We start from the raw sequence: 19,061 nt of genomic DNA, 5'->3' as shown, positions 1-19,061 counted from the left end.
TCTGTTCCTCGGCCCACTGGAAAGCGTTCCTTCCCCTTGAATTTGCCCTGTTTGTCTTCCATCCCTTGGCTTCAGCAGCAGCATCATACACACGCCGTCTGAGCTCTTCTAGGCCCCTTTCAGCTCTTGAGCTTCAATGTAAAGCATTGGTTATGGCAGCCAAGTTTTTACCACTGATGGGTCAGAATCCATTTCAGTGGCTTTAGGAGGATAGAAGGAAGTTCCATTACACATACCCTTTCCCAAACCCCCAAACCAGACATAGAGTTTGATCATGGGATGAAGTATTTGAAGTGAGAACCATCTTAGAAAATCTGGGCTGTCACATTACCTTACTAAGCAGAATCCCAGGCATGCAAAGGGCTATGTAGGGCTTGCTTCCTTAAGAAACTCTAGAAAATGTGTTCATCCAGCTATTAGTCATCAGGGGGCGTGTTAGGGCTGAAATATAAGACACACATATCATATAGCCTTGCTGAATTGAACAGGAAACCTTATAGCATTCCCTGGGAAATGCCAACGTATTTATTCAGTTGTAACGTTTATGCTGCTTATTTCCCAAAAGGATTCATGGCAAAATACCATGGAGCCACACAGTAATGTCTCTGTTCTTGCAGAATGTTGATGATTATCCTAAAATAATTTCCATGTAACCCTTGGGGGTGTTGACTGCCAGGCATAATCCTCATGATGCCTGGCAGTTGTTCGGTAACGTGATATTGAAGCCCTGATACCCAGGATTTCCTGAGGCCGATAGTGGTGGTTCTCCACGTATTCCTTCCTGCAGGAATTTGGAATTCCCAGTAGTTTTGAGTAGTAACTGAAAGCTCAGGCAGTCGCCATGCAGAGGTTGACTTTCATGTAAGGATAAGAAGCTTAAGGATGCTGGATCCCTGCATGTTAGGGTTGACCACATAAGAGGAGGGGCTCTCGGCAAGCCAGTGTCCTTGCCTTTGGAATCTGACCCCCAGGCATTAGAGAAATACAAAACCTGTAGTTTTCAGGGATTCATACAGGTACCCTTCTTTTGTGAGGACAAATTAGGGGAAATATTTTTCACATACATAAAGAGCAGGTTCTAGACTCATAAGCAGCCAACCCTCAAACATTCAAGGGCAGAATAGCCTGCTATAGAAGATTCCAGCTCCCTGTGCCTCTGCATTTTTTTGTTTTCTTGACTGCTGGATAGTTCTTTCAGAAATGAGTAGCAGAAAAAGAAGAGGAAAGAGTTAAACTAATAGCTGACATAAGTTTCAAAGCATTTTTTTTCTTTTTGTCTTATCCACTTGCACTTTCATGTTCTGTCTGCCACCGACATTACTACAAGCACTAATAATGGCTGATATATATGAAGCACTCACTGTGTGCCGAGCGCTGAGTTGATTCATTCCATGTAATGCACACAATTTCACTAACCTGCTCAGGTAGGTCCTGCCCATTTTACAGATACGAAAACTAAGGCCCAGCAAGGGTAAGAAACTTGCTCAAGCCACACAGCTGGCCAGAGAGCTGAGATTCATGAGCTCTAGGCCATGCTCAGTCCTGAGAGCCTCTGAAGAAATTCCTGGGCGTTCCTTTATGGTTCCCAGATCCCACTGGTGCTTCTGTTAGCCAGAAAACATCAATCTGCTTGCTATGCTTCACACCAACCTGTTGGAGGGCTTTGGCTGGTAAAGGGGTATGTTTGCTCCGCGGCCCCGTGTGGGAGCTGCTTGGGTGGGGAGTGGTGCATATGTCACATCACAGTTGTGATTTTGCTTGTGCAGCATGTGGGGAGACCCTGCAGGACACAACGGGAAACTTTTCTGCACCTGGTTTCCCAAAAGGGTACCCATCTTACTCCCACTGCGTCTGGAGGATCTCGGTCACCCCAGGGGAAAAGGTAGGTGGGGAATCCCCTTGGCAAATGGATGGCACTCCTTGAGTTGGGTGAGGTGGGAGGAATTCTTATTGTTAATAGTAAAAATAACAGCTGTTTGCTCATGAGCACCCACCATGTGGCAGATATGGTGCTGCTTGCTGTACATTCGTTATTTCTGGACTTGTCAACCAGTCTCACCCATACAAATGAAGGCTGGCATGTGCTAAATATCCACTGAGTTACAAATCAAGCTCACAGTTCCCCCAAACCTTAGTAAATATACCATTGTAATGCCTGGAATTTAGAATTCCGTGACACCTCAGATTGCTGCTCTGGAAGATGGCAACATGGGGAGCCCACAGCTGGCTTTTCTTCCCCCAAGCGTTCATTTCACTATTTGGGGCTTAAAGAACACCCCTGTTTACACCCCAGCCCACTTTCCCAAGCATCTTCCACTCCTCTTTTGCAAACAGCCACTTTTTGGCTGCCCCTCCCACGGGATGGGCTGACCAGGCATGTAGTCTCCACTCAAGAAGATGGATCCAGGGCAGAGGCCCTTGCAGGCCTTGGCAGTGGGCTCAGAGCTGTGTGGACAGGGAATTCCTAGGTTCTTGGAGTGTGGCGTAGGAGCTGGGCAAGTTCTGGGTGGACACATTCCTTTGGTCTTGAAGATTCCATGACCCTCTAGAGCTGAGCCCAGGGCAAGGATCTCTTTTACTCTGGTCCAAGGGTGCTACATTTTCAACCCTATTGCAGGGCACATACTCTTATATCCATTATATGGATGAGGAATTTGAGGCTTGAACATTCAGAAAAGTGCCAAAATTCAAGGTAAGATACAGAACTAGGAACGGGGAACTGAGGTTTTACACTCCAAAGCTTATCTTTTTGCTCCTGTCTCTAGAAATCAGAGTATTCTTTACATTGTCTCAGACTAAATGCAGCTATCTTTGAGAAACCCTGTCTGTTCCCTAGGTCTAGGTTAGGGGATACCTCCAATGTCCCCAGGGCTCTCTACAATCATACCTGTTGTAGCACATCTCACGGTATTGTCACTACTGGTTTATTTGTCCCACTTCTAAATCTTAAGCTCATTAAGGTTGGAGATTGAGCACCCCACACCGTCTATGACACAGACTGGTCACATGATCAGTATTTGTTGAATGGATGTGTGGATAGATGAGGGGCTGAGTGAAAAACCTGCAGGTAGGGGTGGCAGTGAGGTATGCTGGAACTTTTCAGGCACCTGTAGCCAACCTTCAGGTATTTCTAATGTATAACTTTTTAAAAATGTCCACTAAACTGTCACGTTAAGCATAGTGTGCTAACTAGAGACGAGTGGATAGGAACCATTGTGAACATTTTCCAGGGACTTACATGTTATGTGGATCATTTAATTTCGTCCTCACATCAACTTCATGAAATAGCTGCTGTGACCAAACTTATTTACAGGGAAGGAATTGGACTTGCCCAAGGCTTCTAAGTTTGTTGCAGAGCTGGGATTTGGATCCAGGCAACTGGACTCTGAGATCCTGAATGCTTAACCATCATCTTTTTTTTTTTTTTTTAAGACAGGGTTTCACTCTTGTCACCCAGGCTGGAGTGCGATGGCGCGCTCTCAGCTCACCGCAACCTCTGCCTCCTGGTTCAAGTGATTCTTCTGCTTCGGCCTCCCAAGTAGCTGGGATTACAGGCATGTGCCACTAGCCTGGCTAATTTTGTATTTTCTGTAGAGATGGAGTTTCTCCATGTTGGTAAGGCTGGTCTTGAACTCCTGACCTCAGGTGATCCACGTGCCTCAGCCTCCCTAAGTGCTGGGATTACAGGCGCGAGCCACTGCACCCAGCCAACCATCATCTTTTATTATTACATATCAGGCTAGCAGATAGACATTTGAACATGCATTTATATACATACATGAATGCACCTGTGTGCACACATGTATGCATCCTTCCTTTGGCTCTAAGCATTTAAGACATTAAGTATAGCCACCATCTTGTATCTGAGACCTTAGACCTGTCTGCTGTGGGTGGATGTGAAATCCACGTGCCTGCTGGAGGTTCTAACAGGAGGGAGGTAGAAAGGAGGAAGAGGAAGAGGCATGATAATTTCCAAATTGTTGAATTGCCCTGCACAGCAGAGGCTCTGTGATATGTTTGAACTGTGTAAACTTCCCCAAACCTTAATTATTAGTGCTAACTGGGGACAGAGAGAATATACATCATTGAAATTTCTGCACCAATTATTTCCATTTCTGCTTCACCCAGCCTTCCCCAGAGCTGCTAGTAATTAGCAAACTTGATTGATTCGAGTATCACCTCTTGTTCACCACCTCTTTCCCCTATGGTCTTTATGGTTCACTAACATACTTAAAATAATTAGGCTGAATAATTATCCCATTCATTCAGATCATGAATGTGTTACCAAGGAAGTTGTACTAACATTTCCTTTCTGTAATTTTAGGAAAGCAAAGACTAAAGAATTATTGTGCAACCAGCTTACAGGTGCTACTGAGCTCTACCACCTGAATATGAGCATGCTGTGGGATTTGACAGAGTCTAAGGCACACCCCTGTCTTTGAGAGACAGTGTTTAGTTTGGGTCCCCCCGCCCACTCCCGTTAAATCTGATTTAATGAAAGGAAGGGTGTTTGCTTGGTATGAACTTTTTTAAAGCTTCAAAGGTGATTCTAATGTGCAAGTAGGGTTGAAAAACACTAGTCTAGTTTGAAAGAGGAGTGACAGCATGCACACACACGTGCACGCACACACACGGGCACACACATACACACACATCCACGCACATGCATACACACACACACACACCCTATGACAGAAGGTGAGCTGACCTGTTTTTTCCTGGTACTGACTCTTCATTTCCTAGGAGATCACAGGGCTTTGTGGAAGAAGATGTGATTTGTCCTGAGACCTGAACATTGGGTGGGATGGGCCCAAGGGAAGGGACAGGCACTCAACACTAATCAAGATGGGCAGCCTGCAAGGAGTGGTTAGTGTTAGTTGTGGTATTCTAAGTGTACACTCAGTGTGGCCTACCTGGTGTTTTAAGTTGCCATTTATGAAGTGCCTATGATGTACCAGGCATAGCAATGTACACTCTGTACATGGTTTCTCACACAGTCCCCTCAACAGCCCAGTGATGTGCTATTGTGTTACAGATGAGGAAACTAGAGGGGATGTATTTCCCTAAGACTCCAGAGCTAATAGATGGAGCTGAGAAGCAAATGCAGATCTAGGCAGATCTAAAGATACCTGCTCTAGAATCATTATAAGACAGAGGGCGGGGCATTCCAAAGAGGCAAAGATCAGTTGTGTTCATGGGGGGATCAGATGCAGGCTCAAAGAGGGGGACACTTGAGCAGGCCTGGGGAGGGCTTCCTTGACATGGAAACATCAGGGAGCACTAGGAGATGGGTTGCACAGGATAGGCTCTAGAGGCGTGGAAAGGAAGCAGAATTTAATTCATGAGATGGGGGCACAGGGAGCCACTGAGGTTTCCTGAGGGATTTGGTCAACATGAGATATGAGTGGAAGATTGATCTAGAATCCCTAGTGTGTAGAACAAATGGGCACAGCAGGGAGGAGTCCAGGAATCATGTGGGAGCAATCCAGGAGGGGGTAGGGTAGGGGGAATGAGATGAGGTTGGAGGGGAGGGATGCAGATATCTTAAAAGAAGAAGAGCTGCAGCACAGAGGCTGAACAGATGTGGGGATCAGCCATCAGGGTGAAGGAAAGATCATTCCAAGGCTCGGCTCCTTGGCCATCAGGGCGATGGTGTCTCCTACGGTGGAGGGGGCTGGAAAGGAAATGCTCTTTTGTTTGGAGGTGCTCTCACCTAGTGGGAGCTGGAAGGGCAGAGGAGCGAGAACAGTGCGGAGAAGATAAGCCAGTGTGGTGAAAACCAGAAAGAACAAGCTCAGGGCACAACAAGTACGAGCAACAGTCCTTCAGATTTGGCGGGGAGGGAATGGGAACCTTTGAGGAAGCCTCCGGCCCCAGGGTTTCCTCAGAGCTAGAGGGCTCCCGGGGCTGTTTGAATAGAAAGAAGTGGTTAGTGGAGGGGCAGCAAGTAGAGATGCTGGAGAGAGGAACTGCTGAGAGCAAGGGCCTCCACAGTTAGAAAAGGAATCAAGTTGGGGTGCAGGGGCTGGGCAGAGCTGGAGAGCAGGAAGAGTGGAGACATGATGGGGCAGAGGCATGTGGGGCATGAGGAAAGGTGAGCCTGGCCCATGCAAGCCACTGCACCTCAGGACAGTGGGAGTCACAGGCGCCTGGTTTAGTGGAGCTTGCTGGGGAGTGAAGAGGCAGGGACAACCTGAACTCTGCTCTGGGCCATCTGCCAGGGGAGCCCCGATCTGGCAGGCTGCAGGGGTACCAGAGCCAGTTCATGGGTACAGCACCTGTGTGCTGAGGCCCAGTCAGCGGGAAAACCCAGCCCTTCCCTTCCCCCTACTAAATAGCTGTTTGGCCGTGGGAGCATCCACTGCCTGACCTCCGGGATATCCTCAGGGCTGCCAAGATGCTCCTCATGACCATAGTGTTCCCATTGGCTTTGCCTATCTGCCTTTCCCCACTTCTCTGGGCTCCCCAAAGGAAAAGACCCCGTCTTACTGATCTTTCTATCTCAACTGGCCAGCACAGACTGGCACTCAGAAGGTGATCAACAAACAATGGTGGAGTGAATGAAGGAAGGAATGAATGAACTGCAGGAAGGTCGTTAGACACACCTCAGGAGAGTGAGGTCATGGCTGAGAGGACGTTGATCACGGAGATGTTCAGATGCACTCAGGCTGACCCCAGACCCTTTGGAATGATTGATGATGTTATAAGATCTTCTTGTATCTCTGAGCTTCACTGACCCCTTACCTCCTTCAAAATCCCAGTCTCCATGCACCCTGGCCAGTCTTTTTAATGCATCTCGCTTTCTGTAAACCACCTAGTGACTTCAAAAGCTCAAGTGATTCCCCAGACAGAACCGAAGGACCCATCTCCTTCTGTTTACTCCCCATCCTGCTTAAGGTTTATTATTTAATGTCCTAATGTTTCCTGTGAGCGTGCTTTTGAGACAACACTCCTACTGTGGTCTGAGAGTTCTGCATGCTAAAGGGTAACGTGAGAACACCGGTATGCAAGGTCTGTCTTCCCAAACTCCTCAGGCTTTGCTGCCAAAACTCACTTTATGGTAATTCTTTACAGATCGTCTTAAACTTCACATACATGGATTTGTTTAAAAGCCGGCTGTGCTGGTACGATTACGTGGAGGTCCGGGATGGTTACTGGAGGAAAGCCCCCCTTTTGGGTAAGTTGACTTTAGACAACATTAAGAGAGGCGTGATCGGATGTTCCCTAGGATGCTGTTAATGTTTGGAAGGTCCACCTTGACAGCGGTCACAGGAAGCTCTCAAGGGCCTCTCATTGTAAAACTCTGAGCACTCCATTTGGCCACACATGTTAAAAGCTTTTAAAACTGCAAATACCCTTTGACCCAGCAATTCCACTTTTTGGAATTTATCCTGGGGAACTAATTAAGGAAGTGTGCAAAGCTCTAGCTGCAGGGATGTTCACTGAAGCAGGAAAAATTGCAAGCAATTTAAATGTTCAACAGTAGGGTTTGGCTGAACAAATTATGATCCATCTTTTCCATGGAAAACTCCCTGGCCATTAAAAATGAAGTTGGAGGTGACTACCGATACAGAAAGGTGTTCACCTACATGGTTACACACAAAAAAGTATGTTGCAAAAATAGAATAAGCAGTGGGATTCCATTTTAATTGAAAAATACATTTAGGTATTAAATATATCTAATGCAGGCATTGCAAATGTAGACGCCTTAAAGGATAACGCAAAAATGACGGAGCTGGGATTGGTGTAACTAAAGAGTAGTAAGGGGAGAGTGGTGAACTGAACACCAAGTATCCTGTTCAAAATTATTCCAAATGAAATTACTTAAAGGCTGCGTACAGGCTGAACTCAACTAGAAGACACTACTTTGTGATCTGCAGTATACATCTCAAGTAAAACTATAGATACACATAAATAACACGCTGGGTATTTCAGGGTGATAGAGTGTTTTAAAATGTATTCTGTTGTTCTTGGTTTAGCTAGTTTCCAATTTTTCTGTGACGAGCATGGATTGTTTTTGTGAGATGAATAGAGCATGAACTCACCCATGGAAAGTTAACTTGGAGCTTTGAGTGAGACACAGTGGGCAGGTGGTGTAACAAGAAAGATTAGTTCACCCCAGAGAGATCTCTCATGGATGACAGGGGAGGGTAGCCTTGTCTAGACGACTGATGGCTCTACTGTCTTCGGAGTGGACACTGGAACTCATTCAGCTCGGGAATGGCAGCCGTGGTGGAGCTGGAGAGAGGCAGAAGTGACCAGGAGCCAGATGGGAGCCCCTCAGCTGAGAGTGGATTGTCCTCACTCTTAGAGGGGTCTGTAGGGTAGACTCCGGCTTGGAAAAGCCTAAGTGCTCAGTGAGAACTTTGTCCCTGGCACATATTCACATGAGCAGAAACAACTCGTTATGGTGCAACTGATGCACCTGAGAGTGAGCTGGTGTTGGGTGGTTAGCTGAGATGGAGACAGCAAAGAAGGGAGAGGGCGAAGCTGGGGGGTGTCACTGCTAGACCGAACCCTGACTTCATGCAGAATTCTGGGGAGCCAACGCTGGGGTAGATGAGAAGAGGCCTGGACAGAGGGGTTGACTGGACTCAAGGTAGCCTGGCAGACATTAATCTTTTGTGTGACTGAGGGGTCTCAGGCTGCCACCATTAGGAGGAGTCAGTCAGGTAGTCAGCTGTCCACGCAGACAAGCCAAGGAAGTGATTGATCCCCAGGCCAAGCATGGACAGAAGCGTGTATACTGCAGGACCAGTGGGGTCCACCCCACAGTGGTAAGGCAGAGCCTGCCTTCCTTGGATTTCTGTTCCCTGCCTACCATGAGCAGGCATGTTACTCTCTACCAGCCAGAAGGAGTGTCTGGCTTTACAGGTAGCACTGTTTGCATGTGGCAAAAGACAGAGGCATGGATTCCCAGTAGCAAAGGTTTCCAAATCTGGCTGGACCTCAAACCTCCTGGGAAGATTTCTATGAATACAGATTCCTGGGAGACCACTGAATTGGAATCCCCACAAGCTGGGTCAGAGAATGATCCTTTTTACCTTTATATAAAGGGGCATGTGCCCAAATCTAGTACCACATTCGTAGAAAGGACCACAAGTATGCCCATCTAACTGCTGAAGGTGATTACCTCTGAGGAGGGAAGCACGGAAGTGGTGGCAGCTTCGTTTTGTTTTGTATACTTCTCCATTGTTTGAATCTTTTATAAGAACACATTCAGGTATCATTCCATAACAAAATAATAAAAAGAGCTATGTGGGAGGAGTTTTGTGAGAACATTGGATCACAGACCCCACGACCTGGCAGAGACCTTACAGTCACTTAATCCCACACTTTCATGAGAAAACCAAGCTCCCCAAGTGTGGACTAACTCAAGGCCACTCAGCCAGCTAGTGGCTGAGATCAGACCAGAATTCTGATGTCCTGGTGAAGGGGAGCGGTGGCTGCTGAACCTCTCAGCAGGTGCCAGATAAAATACATGATTTGTTGTTTATCTGAAATTCAAATGTACTGGACTAACTTGAGTTTTGTTTGCTAATCTGGCAACTCTCTACTCCTGCCTCCCAGGAATGGGATAGATTTAAAGGCTTGAGAGGAGGAAGTTCTCTTTTACTGAAGTCCCCCAGCGGGGGCCAAGGCATGTTCCTGAGAATGGGCACGGGCAGAGGGATTTCCAGGAGTTCCTTTTTCTTGAACTCGAAACAAGAATTTTCTCATTATAGATCCTGGTATCTCTGGCTACATTTCATTAATGAAATGGGACTTTTGCCGTTCGTTGGTGGTAGTGATGGGTTTTTATTTTGTTTTTTGTTTTGAGTTTTTTTTTTGGCTCATATTTTACCCACTTTTATTTTGTGTGTGTGTGTGTGTGTGTGTGCGTGTGTGTGTGTGTGTGTGCGTGTATGTGTGCGCGCAGAGTGCCAGCGCCTGTAACCGTCGTTCTTCATTTGCAGTTCTCTTTTGCCAACTATTTGGCCTGCTCTGATGTTTCCAAATGCAGTTGTTAGTGAACTTTTGTGTTTGGAACAAGTGCATTGTGTCGGCAGAGCTGGTCCCTGGGAGGGGTCAGTGCCATGAAATCTGCTGGGAGGAGGCAGGTCAATGCCCCTTTGGCAGGAGGGAGAGCGGATTAGGGCGGATTGTGAAAGTATGCATCTTGCTCTGAAAACTGTGCATCGCATTTTTTCCCAGGGCCGTGTGTGAAAATCCAGGCATAATGGACACATAACTTTTTATGAATGAACCCTTTATGACTCCCCACGGAGCCCACTTGTAGTGTCCTCATCTGCATTTCCTCTTCTTGATATCCTTATTAAACTCCTCCTCTAAATCCAGGAACCGGATTTCAGTGCAGGAATCTGATACATTTTCTCTAGTCCAGTTTCTCTCCAGCCTGCTTAGTTTCCTTGGAAGGAGGCTATTTTTCAAGACCCAGGTTTTCACATCGTGATTAAAGGGAAAAGTTGATGGAGACTATTTCACGGCTGGTTAAAGATATCAAATTGGTTTAGCGGTTTTGGGGGTCACTTACGATAGATATTGCTCCTAAAGCAGGGAGGAAGTTGGCTGCAGAGAAAACTCATCCAGTGATCTTAAATTCTGTCCTGTAAATGGGATTCCCTCCATTATTTTTGTTAGAGGAATTACTCTAACAATGCACTTTTGTATGCAGAACTGTCTTTGGGCATTCGGTATCACCACAATGCACACAAAAGCCCTTTTTCCCCCTTTCCCTGAAATGGGGAGGGAAGTTCAGAAAGGCCAGGCTGGCCAATCCGTGTCGTGTGGCCCCAGTACTCAGGTTCCCTAGCCAGGGGCAGCCTCCCAAATGAGCAGAAGCGATGGAGTGAGTCAAACAGCCAAGCCTGGCATTTCCACAGAATTACTTTGTGGTTTGAGGCTTTAATCTTCATTCCTATTTGTCTGCCTCCAAACTGGTGAATGGTGATGACATCTACATTACTAGAGAGTAGATACAATGTCCATTTATCCAAAATTCTACATGTTCAGAATTGCACCTCAGTCAGTGAAGTGGTTTTTTTGTTTGTTTGTTGTGATGATGAAGAAGGTGATACCAATGATGAAGGCCTCAGACTGCTCTGGTTCAAATCTTGCTCTTACGGATTTAAGACAAATTCTCTGACCTTCGGTTTTCTTGTCTGTGAAATGGGATTAATGATAGTACCTAATTCAGAGAGTATTGGGGATGAAATGAGATGATCCTGTAAACTGCTTGGGACAGTGTCTGGCATAGATGTAGTAATGCAGGAGCTTTTATGAGAACCGTTATGGTGAAGATGAGAACACCGAGACATCAGTTAGGGGACAAAGTGGAGGATTCTGGTTAAGATGACAAAGTGATTTGGGGAGAGCGCTTAGAAATAATTTGTAATTTGTTCTACCAAGTTTTGCCAAGGCAGTAAAATACACCCAAGGCGGCAATTCCTGCCTCCTGTGGAGTACAGCGCAGAGGCCGGCTGTCTGATGGCCCTTGGTGGGTGGGTGGTTCATCTCATCTGCTTAGGTCCCTGGGAGGTGACGAAGTGAAAGTCCCCCTGACTTCTGGAAACAGTCCTCAGCGGCTGTGACAGCTGGGTTTTAAAAGGAGAAACTTGGATTTGAAACTTGGGCTAGGCTCAGAAGGAATTCCTTTTGTGACTGTCTAATTGCTCCGTGTCCTCACTGGTAACCCGGACTTCCCCAGGCTTGCCTGTCATTTTCCAAAACTGGCTTGACACTAATTGGCCATGCCAGAGAAACCATTACTGAAAATTTAGAGGCTTCTGGTGGATTTTTTCTTGCCAAATACTTGGCAGGAGTTTCATCTCATCTTACTTAATATTAAGCTTCTCAAATCCAAAAGGCTGCAGGTGGTCAGAATTGGTAGGAAGAAGAGGAATTTAGCAGCCTATACCCCCATGTTGCCCCAAAACATGTACAACACAGCTGGCCATTAGGAGATGCCCACAGTGGCCTTTACCCCTCCCCAACCTCACCTGCTCACAGCCTCAAGTGGCTTGTCCACTGCCTGACATAGCACTGGCACTAAGAGTTCCCACGACATATCTGTTAAATGGACTTTAAAAAAATATTCAGATATGCCGGGTGTGATGGCTCACACCTGTAATCCCAGCACTTTGGGAGGCCAAGGCAGGAGGATTGCCTGAGCTCAGGAGTTTGAGACCAGCCTGGGCAACACGGTGAAACCCCATCTCCACTAAAATACAAAAAATTAGCTGCACATGGCAGCATGTGCCTGTAGCCCCAGCCACTCATGAAGCTGAGGCAGGAGAATTGCAAGAACCTGGGAGACGGAGGTTGCAGAGAACCGAGATTGTGCCACTGCACTCCAGCCTGGGCAACAGAGCGAGACTCCATCTAAAAAAGTATATATAAATATATATATACAGATATAACTTCCGGACCATACAATTCACCATTTAAAGGATACCAGTCAGTGGTTTTTAGCGTGCTCACAGAGTTGTGTCACCACAATCAATTCTAGAATATTTTCATCACTCCCAAAGAAGACCCCTGTCCTTAGCAGTCACTCCCCATTCCCCATTGCCCCCCCAGTGCTAAATCCATTCTCTGAGTGACTCACACAGTAGGTGCTTGGTAGAACCATGGTATTCCAGTTCAAATAGACCGTGGCCGGTCTGTGTTCTGAACTGATCAGTAAGGATGAATTCATCTCCTACCTCACCCTGGGCTGCCATCCTGATGTGGCAGCAGGAATTAGATGGGCAAGAATGACCAGGTATTGGGAAGACCAGGCCTCTATGGAGGCTCCGGATTTCAGACCACGTGCCCAAGTGTCTAAGAAATACAAATTGATTTATTTTTTTCCAATAACAAAAGTTTCTGTCTATGATGCACCCCCTTTCCATCAGGTAGTAGGGACTTGATTTCGGTCAATTTGTGTTTTCAGTTTTGGTCAATTTATGTTCTGTTTATGCCAAGGCATGGTGGTAGGGGAGGCATCTATCCTGCCACCCTGACTGGCATCGCTGGGATGTCCTCATCCCCAACCAGTGAGTCCTCTGTGTAGATAGAGGCTGCTGGGCTTCCTCCTTGTATCAACCCTAGGCCAGTTCAGAATGGTGCCAGGTCCACATTCCCCTAGAGGCTTGGGAGACATTCTATCTACCCTCATCCTCTGGGCTATGGGAAAGTCACTTCCATGCCCCTCTTGGGCCTGGAATCATGTCGCTGCCATCCTGCCATGCAGAGGAGCTCTGCATGCCTGTCTTGTGGCCAAATGTCTGCACAATCACATAGACACTTCTCTGCTGACCTTGTGGGGCAGGCACAGCATGGGAATCCAGGGCCTTGCTTTCACTCTGGACTCTGCCCAGGGACTCAGGACACAGTTTTCTGCTTCTCTTAGATTCTTAAACCTACCTGGGATGTCTTTCCAGCCAGGGTCTCAGCTCAAGATGAGCAGGGGAATGGGTCCTTTTAGGGGCTCCCTGGTGCTCTCCCTCTAGTCCTCTCACTCCTCCATCCTAGGAACCCTCCTGCAGCTACCAGGTGGGGGAAAGCATGGTGCATTCTTCCAAATCTGCTATTGCAACTAGGTTTGTGAAATATAAAAGCCAAGATGGGTTTATTTCTTTGCTGTGTATTCTCTGGCATTTCTTTCCAAGGCAAGGAAAGCAGAATGTCTAATGGCCTTCAAAGGGAAGGGCATACATGCAACAGGAAATACCAGGAAAGGAAAGCTGCACTCCCGTTTCACCACTCTTTCCCCACCACACCTTCAGAGCCTCAGCAACACCCACGAGGCAGGGGAGAGGCTGCCTTTGGCTCTTCTCTGGATACTTTGATGGGAATCTGGAATTCTCCTGAAGTTAACCTGAATAAGAATTAAGTCACACATCACTGTGCGCCTCTTGCAACCCTATCTTTTGATCCTGTGTGTCTGCTACAAGATAAGTTGTCCCAGCCAGGGTTATTGCTTACTTCAAACCATATGTGAAGCACCTCAGCTTCCTCCCAGCCTGAAGCAAGTGCCTTCTTGGTGTCCCCCGGCCTCCTAACTGCTTCTCTCCCACCATCCAGGCAGGTTTTGCGGCGACAAGGTCCCGGAGCCCCTGTTCTCCACAGACAGCCGACTCTGGGTGGAGTTTCGCAGCAGCAGCAACATCCTGGGCAAGGGCTTCTTTGCGGTGTACGAAGGTTTGTGCATGGCGAAAGCAGCCCCTCGGTGGCTCCTCCTAAGCCCCATCCTTCCCAGGGAACCTGCTGTTTCTCTCCCAGCCCAGGCACTCCAAGCCAGAGCCACAGGGGTGGGGGCAGCCACCTCAGGGGGCAAGTTGAGGATTTCAGAGCTCCCTCACACCCACTGGAATCAGAACCTCTGGGAGGTGTGGCCCCAGCTGCCACAGTTTGCAGCATTCTGGAAGGAGAGGCCAGCTGTGCCCACTTCAGCAGTGGTGCCATCCTCCTCATGCCAGCCCGCTCAACCCTCATTCCAGGCCAGCTGAGGAGTCGGCTTCCCCTTACAGGATGGTATCCGGGTCTAGAACCCTGTGGAAATGACAGCAGCCTCTGAATCGCTGTGTGAGCCGAAGCAAAGAATCTGATCTCTCTGGGCCTTTGTTTCCTTTGTGAAAAGAAAGGCTTTGGGCAACATTGAGAAATTTCCAACGGCGTTTCTTAGAAGGGCCTCTGAGGCCACCCTAGTGACTGAGTAGAGAGAACCAATCGGTCTGGGCTCTAGGCAGCTGCCACCAGGCGATGCTGCTTCCATTTCTTCTATGTCTTTTTTTTTTAAGACGGAGTCTCGCTCTGTCGCCTAGGCTGGAGTGCAATGGTGCACTCCCGGCTCACCTCAACCTCCGCCTCCCAGTTTCAAGCAATTCTCCTGCCTCCGCCTCCCAAGTAGCTGAGATTACAGGTGCGCGCCACCACTCCCCACTAATTTTTGTATTTTTAAATAGAGACGGGGTTTCACCACGTTGGTCAGGCTGGTCTCGAACCCCGACCTCTTGATCCGCCCCGCCTCAGCTTCCCAAAGTGGTGCGATTAAGGGCGTGAGCCACCGTGCCCAGCTTCTTCTGTGTCTTTAGCTTCTCTGGCTCACTCCCCACCACACTGTACCCCACTCCCCCGCAAAAAAAAAAAAGAAAGAAACTACCAGAAAATTATCAAGGATCCTTTAGCCTTAAATTACCAAGGGTCCTTTGGCCTTAAATTGTTATAATTTTAGAGAGACCAAAGTTTTGTTTTTGTAAAATAAGTAATGTGCACGTGTGTGCGCACGGGTCCCTCCCTACCAGGGATCCTGTACCCTCCACCTTGAATCACCTGGAGAACTTCGCGGCTACTCAGGGCTCCCCCACACCCACTGGAATCAGAACCTCTGGGGGATGTGGCCCCAGCTTCCACAGTTTGCAAACTCCCCCAGGCGATTCTGATGCACAGTGAAGGTAGGGAACTACTGCTTTAGGTGGTTTTTTCTTTATATGAAAAAAATTCAGAGTTAAGACAAATGCAATCCTGCCTTTCCAGAGGCACCGTGTTTATGGGTGGAGATGAAAATGTTGGCGAGTGGAGCCATCTAGTGGTGACAAGCGGCCCCCCCACCTTCCTTCCTAAGATCTGACCGGGGCCCTGTCTTCCTCCCGTTTGTTATCGTTCTAAAGCTACCTGCGGGGGAGACATTAACAAAGATGCCGGTCAGATTCAGTCTCCCAACTACCCGGATGACTACAGACCTTCCAAGGAATGTGTCTGGCGGATTACGGTTTCGGAGGGATTTCACGTGGGACTTACCTTCCAAGCTTTTGAGGTGAGTGCTGCTCAGACCAGCTTGCCGAGGAAACGGCAACTTTTGCTAGACACCCTCCTCTTTGTAAAGATGGGTTTTCATTTTTGGCTAAAAACAGGAACCTAAGAGGCCATTCTAAAGCCCATGGTGAATCGTGCCTGGACATCTGATATCGACATCTATGCAGGCTTTGAAATGGGGTTCGTTGCCTTTCTGAGGGCAGTAAGAGAGATTGAGAATAATAATAAGTGAAAATTCAGGATGGGATCCAGGGAAGTTTGGTAGAATTGTTCTTCTCTGTTTATTGTCTTAGACTCTTCTCAGCTTGATTCACCCTTGGCTTCTGCAAGTCAGGAGAGAGCTAGGAAGCAGCATGGAGAGACCTGGGACACAGCTAGGTCCTTTGGCCTCTTGGTTAGATTTTGAGAGTGATATTTGGGTTCTCTTCTTAAAAACTTTAAAGCAGAACCGTCTGCCATCCACCTTGCCTCTGTTTCTTCCTTTAGATCGAAAGGCACGACAGCTGCGCATATGACTACCTGGAAGTCCGGGATGGCCCCACAGAAGAGAGTGCCCTGATTGGCCACTTTTGTGGCTCTGAGAAGCCAGAGGACATGAAATCGAGCTCCAACAGAATGTGGATGAAGTTTGTGTCCGATGGCTCTATCAATAAAGCGGGCTTTGCGGCCAATTTTTTCAAGGGTATGAATTAGCAGTTTGTTTCCACTTTTAGGCACAAGAAGAAACATTGCTCCCCCTGGCTTAAAACACATAAAACCATATGGAAAGTTACCACCAAACAAGCCTCCCTGCAGAGAAGACAGCCATGCATCTTAGAGCTGGGTGCGGGCCCCCAGCAGAGCTCCCAACTGATCAGGAGCAGGCTCAGCTTTGGCTTCCACAAGACAGAAAGTTCTGTACTTGGAAATTAGATGTAACAAGTTTACAAAGGCAAACTACATAGGTTGTGAAACTGAGCGTGGATAACAACAAATATTTGGATAGCATCGAACATTAATTGATCACCTACTGTGTACCAAGAACTGTATAAGGTACTTACTTGACTTACATAATGCTATTTAATTCTCCAAATAACCCTTTGAGTTAGGTTTGGATCAAGGCTGGGAAGGGCTTCTCAGGATCATGCAGGTAGTTAAGTGGCAGGTCAGGGATCCCAACCCAGTTGGCCTAATTCCTAAGCTCAAACTCTTTCCACACATTGCCACTCTTCCTTGATGTGGGCCAGAGAGGCAACCCAGGTGTCCAGCTCCTAGAACTAATGTCAGCACCCCCAGACTACATGCTTACCCCCACATGATGGGGGTCGGAGGAGAGTAAGGGGGTGGCACTCTGGGAACAAATCTCCATGTTGCCTTGGGGACCTGCTGCTCTGTAGGGTCCTAATGGAATGAGGCCCAGAATGGCATGTGCAGACCCAGCTTTCCTGGCCCCAGAAGAGTCAGCTTCCAAGCCTCCTTTGAATGGGCAGGTGCTCCTTCTCTGAAGCCCTGAAGACCACACCCTAAAAGGGAAGCACAGCTGCTCCCCATGCATTGGACCTGGGTGCCCTGGAGCACAGCAGCCGCCCTTGAGTAGAGACATTCAATCCTCTGCTGCTGTGGCCTCTTAATTAGTGACCCCCCTTCCCCAGCTCCCCTCCCACTTCTCCTTGCCCAGAGGCTGCTTTCTCCTCTCCTAGGACTCCTGGCTGAGCCAGCACAGCAATCCCAGTCCCTCCCCTGGCTCCCATTCTCCCCTTCTGCCCCATCTTAGACCTTCTCCCAGGTACTGCATGAACAGCCTAGGTGTAAGAAGAACCCTTCTGCAGTGTCACCCAGTGCAGGCAGCCATTTGTCCTTACTGAAGCCTCAGTTTTCCTCTCTGTAAAATAGGAAGGACATCTGCCCACTGTGCCTAACCAATTGTTGTGAAGCCCCAAAGAGAGGACGGCTGTGGAGGCATTTTAAAAGTTGGCAAGTGATAAGCAAGGGCTGGACCTGTTATTTTTTCCTATTTTGGGGCATCGGGGAAGAGCAAAACCCAAATAGCAGCAGAGCAAGACTCATGATGGCTCTGAAGGATTGGAGACAAAACTGAGTTGTTTTTCAAGTAAAAAAAACAAAAACAAAAAAAAGCCAGGCCACAGCAAGTGTACTTTGAAAGCAGGTCAGCTTGTGATGGCACAGGGAAGATATGACAGCTTTAGTTGAGATGCCTGGAAATCCACAGCCCCCGCCCCTCCCTTGCCCAGCCTGCACATGCCGGGTGTCTCCCAGCCTGGGGTGCCCCCGTCTGACTTGGCGGCAATGACACTGGCTGGGTGGCCTCAAGCAAGTTACATGATTTCTCCAGTTGCACAGCTTCTGTTGCACAAGCTCCAGGAGAGACAATGCTGCCAGGTGACTGCAAGGTTGTTGTCAGGAGAAAATGGAATGGTGCAAGTGAATACACCCAGTCTAACGTTTAGTCCCATTAATTGCCTTTGCTGGGGAAGCAATCTTGAGGTGGTTATTCTTTTTGGAAAAACAGAAGTGACAATTTCTTCCTGCTATGGTGATGGACTGGTTTCCTATTGCTGCAATGGCAATTTACCACAGGCTTGGGGGCTTAAAGCAACACACACTTACTATCCTACAGTGATGGAGGTCAGAAGTCTAACAGGGGTCTCACTGGGATAAAATCAAGGGGCGGGGCAGGGCTGCATTCCTTCTTGAGGCTCTGAGGGAGAATCTATATCCTTGCCTTTTCCACCTTCTAGGAGCTGCCTAAATTCCTTGGCTCACGGTCCTCTCCCATGGTCAAAGCCAGTAATGGCTAGTGTGTCATACTCATGTCATGCGTCACGCAGACCTCTGCTCCTGTCTGCTCATCTCCTCCTTCTGACCTAACTTCCTTCCACCACTTTCCCTGACATGGACCTGGTGTTGACCTTGGGCCCACCCAGATAATCCTGGAGAATCTCCCGGTCTCCAAGATCTTTCATTTAACCACACCCGCAGAGTCCTTCTTTAACCTAATTAAGAGCCTTCATTTAACCACACCTGCAGATTGACAGGTTGCAGAGGCCAAGCCGTAGACAGCTTTGGAAGGCCTTATTCTGCTTCCCCCGTGTCATGGATGATTATGAGATTGTTATTCTAATTCTGTTTATTCTAGTCCTCTTGGCCTTCTCCTCCCTTGATTTCCACCCCAGAATCTGTAAGTTGGGTGCTGGGGCTCCATACCAGGGGGATAACTGGTAACCACTGACCATCCACACCTCGCTACTGATGCTGCTGGTGAT

The 19,061-nt window shown here is 47.9% G+C and overlaps 1 protein-coding gene across 2 annotated transcripts in view; it reads left to right on the top strand.

The window, feature by feature from the left end:
* Positions 1–19,061, top strand: part of TLL2 (tolloid like 2) — a 145,419-nt gene that overhangs the window by 101,562 nt on the left and 24,796 nt on the right. For both annotated transcript variants that reach the window (XM_035268617.3, XM_035268616.3), the window contains 5 exons: positions 1,767–1,882; positions 7,075–7,177; positions 14,068–14,184; positions 15,654–15,799; positions 16,285–16,480. In XM_035268617.3, coding sequence (XP_035124508.3) covers positions 1,767–1,882; positions 7,075–7,177; positions 14,068–14,184; positions 15,654–15,799; positions 16,285–16,480 — 678 coding nt within the window. The remainder of the gene's footprint in view (positions 1–1,766; positions 1,883–7,074; positions 7,178–14,067; positions 14,185–15,653; positions 15,800–16,284; positions 16,481–19,061) is intronic.

The sequence above is a fragment of the Callithrix jacchus genome, chromosome 12 (genome assembly GCF_049354715.1).
Source record: "Callithrix jacchus isolate 240 chromosome 12, calJac240_pri, whole genome shotgun sequence".
NCBI lineage: Eukaryota > Metazoa > Chordata > Mammalia > Primates > Cebidae > Callithrix > Callithrix jacchus.
Note: the sequence above shows the minus strand (reverse complement) of the source record. Positions and strands in the feature narration are given on the sequence as shown.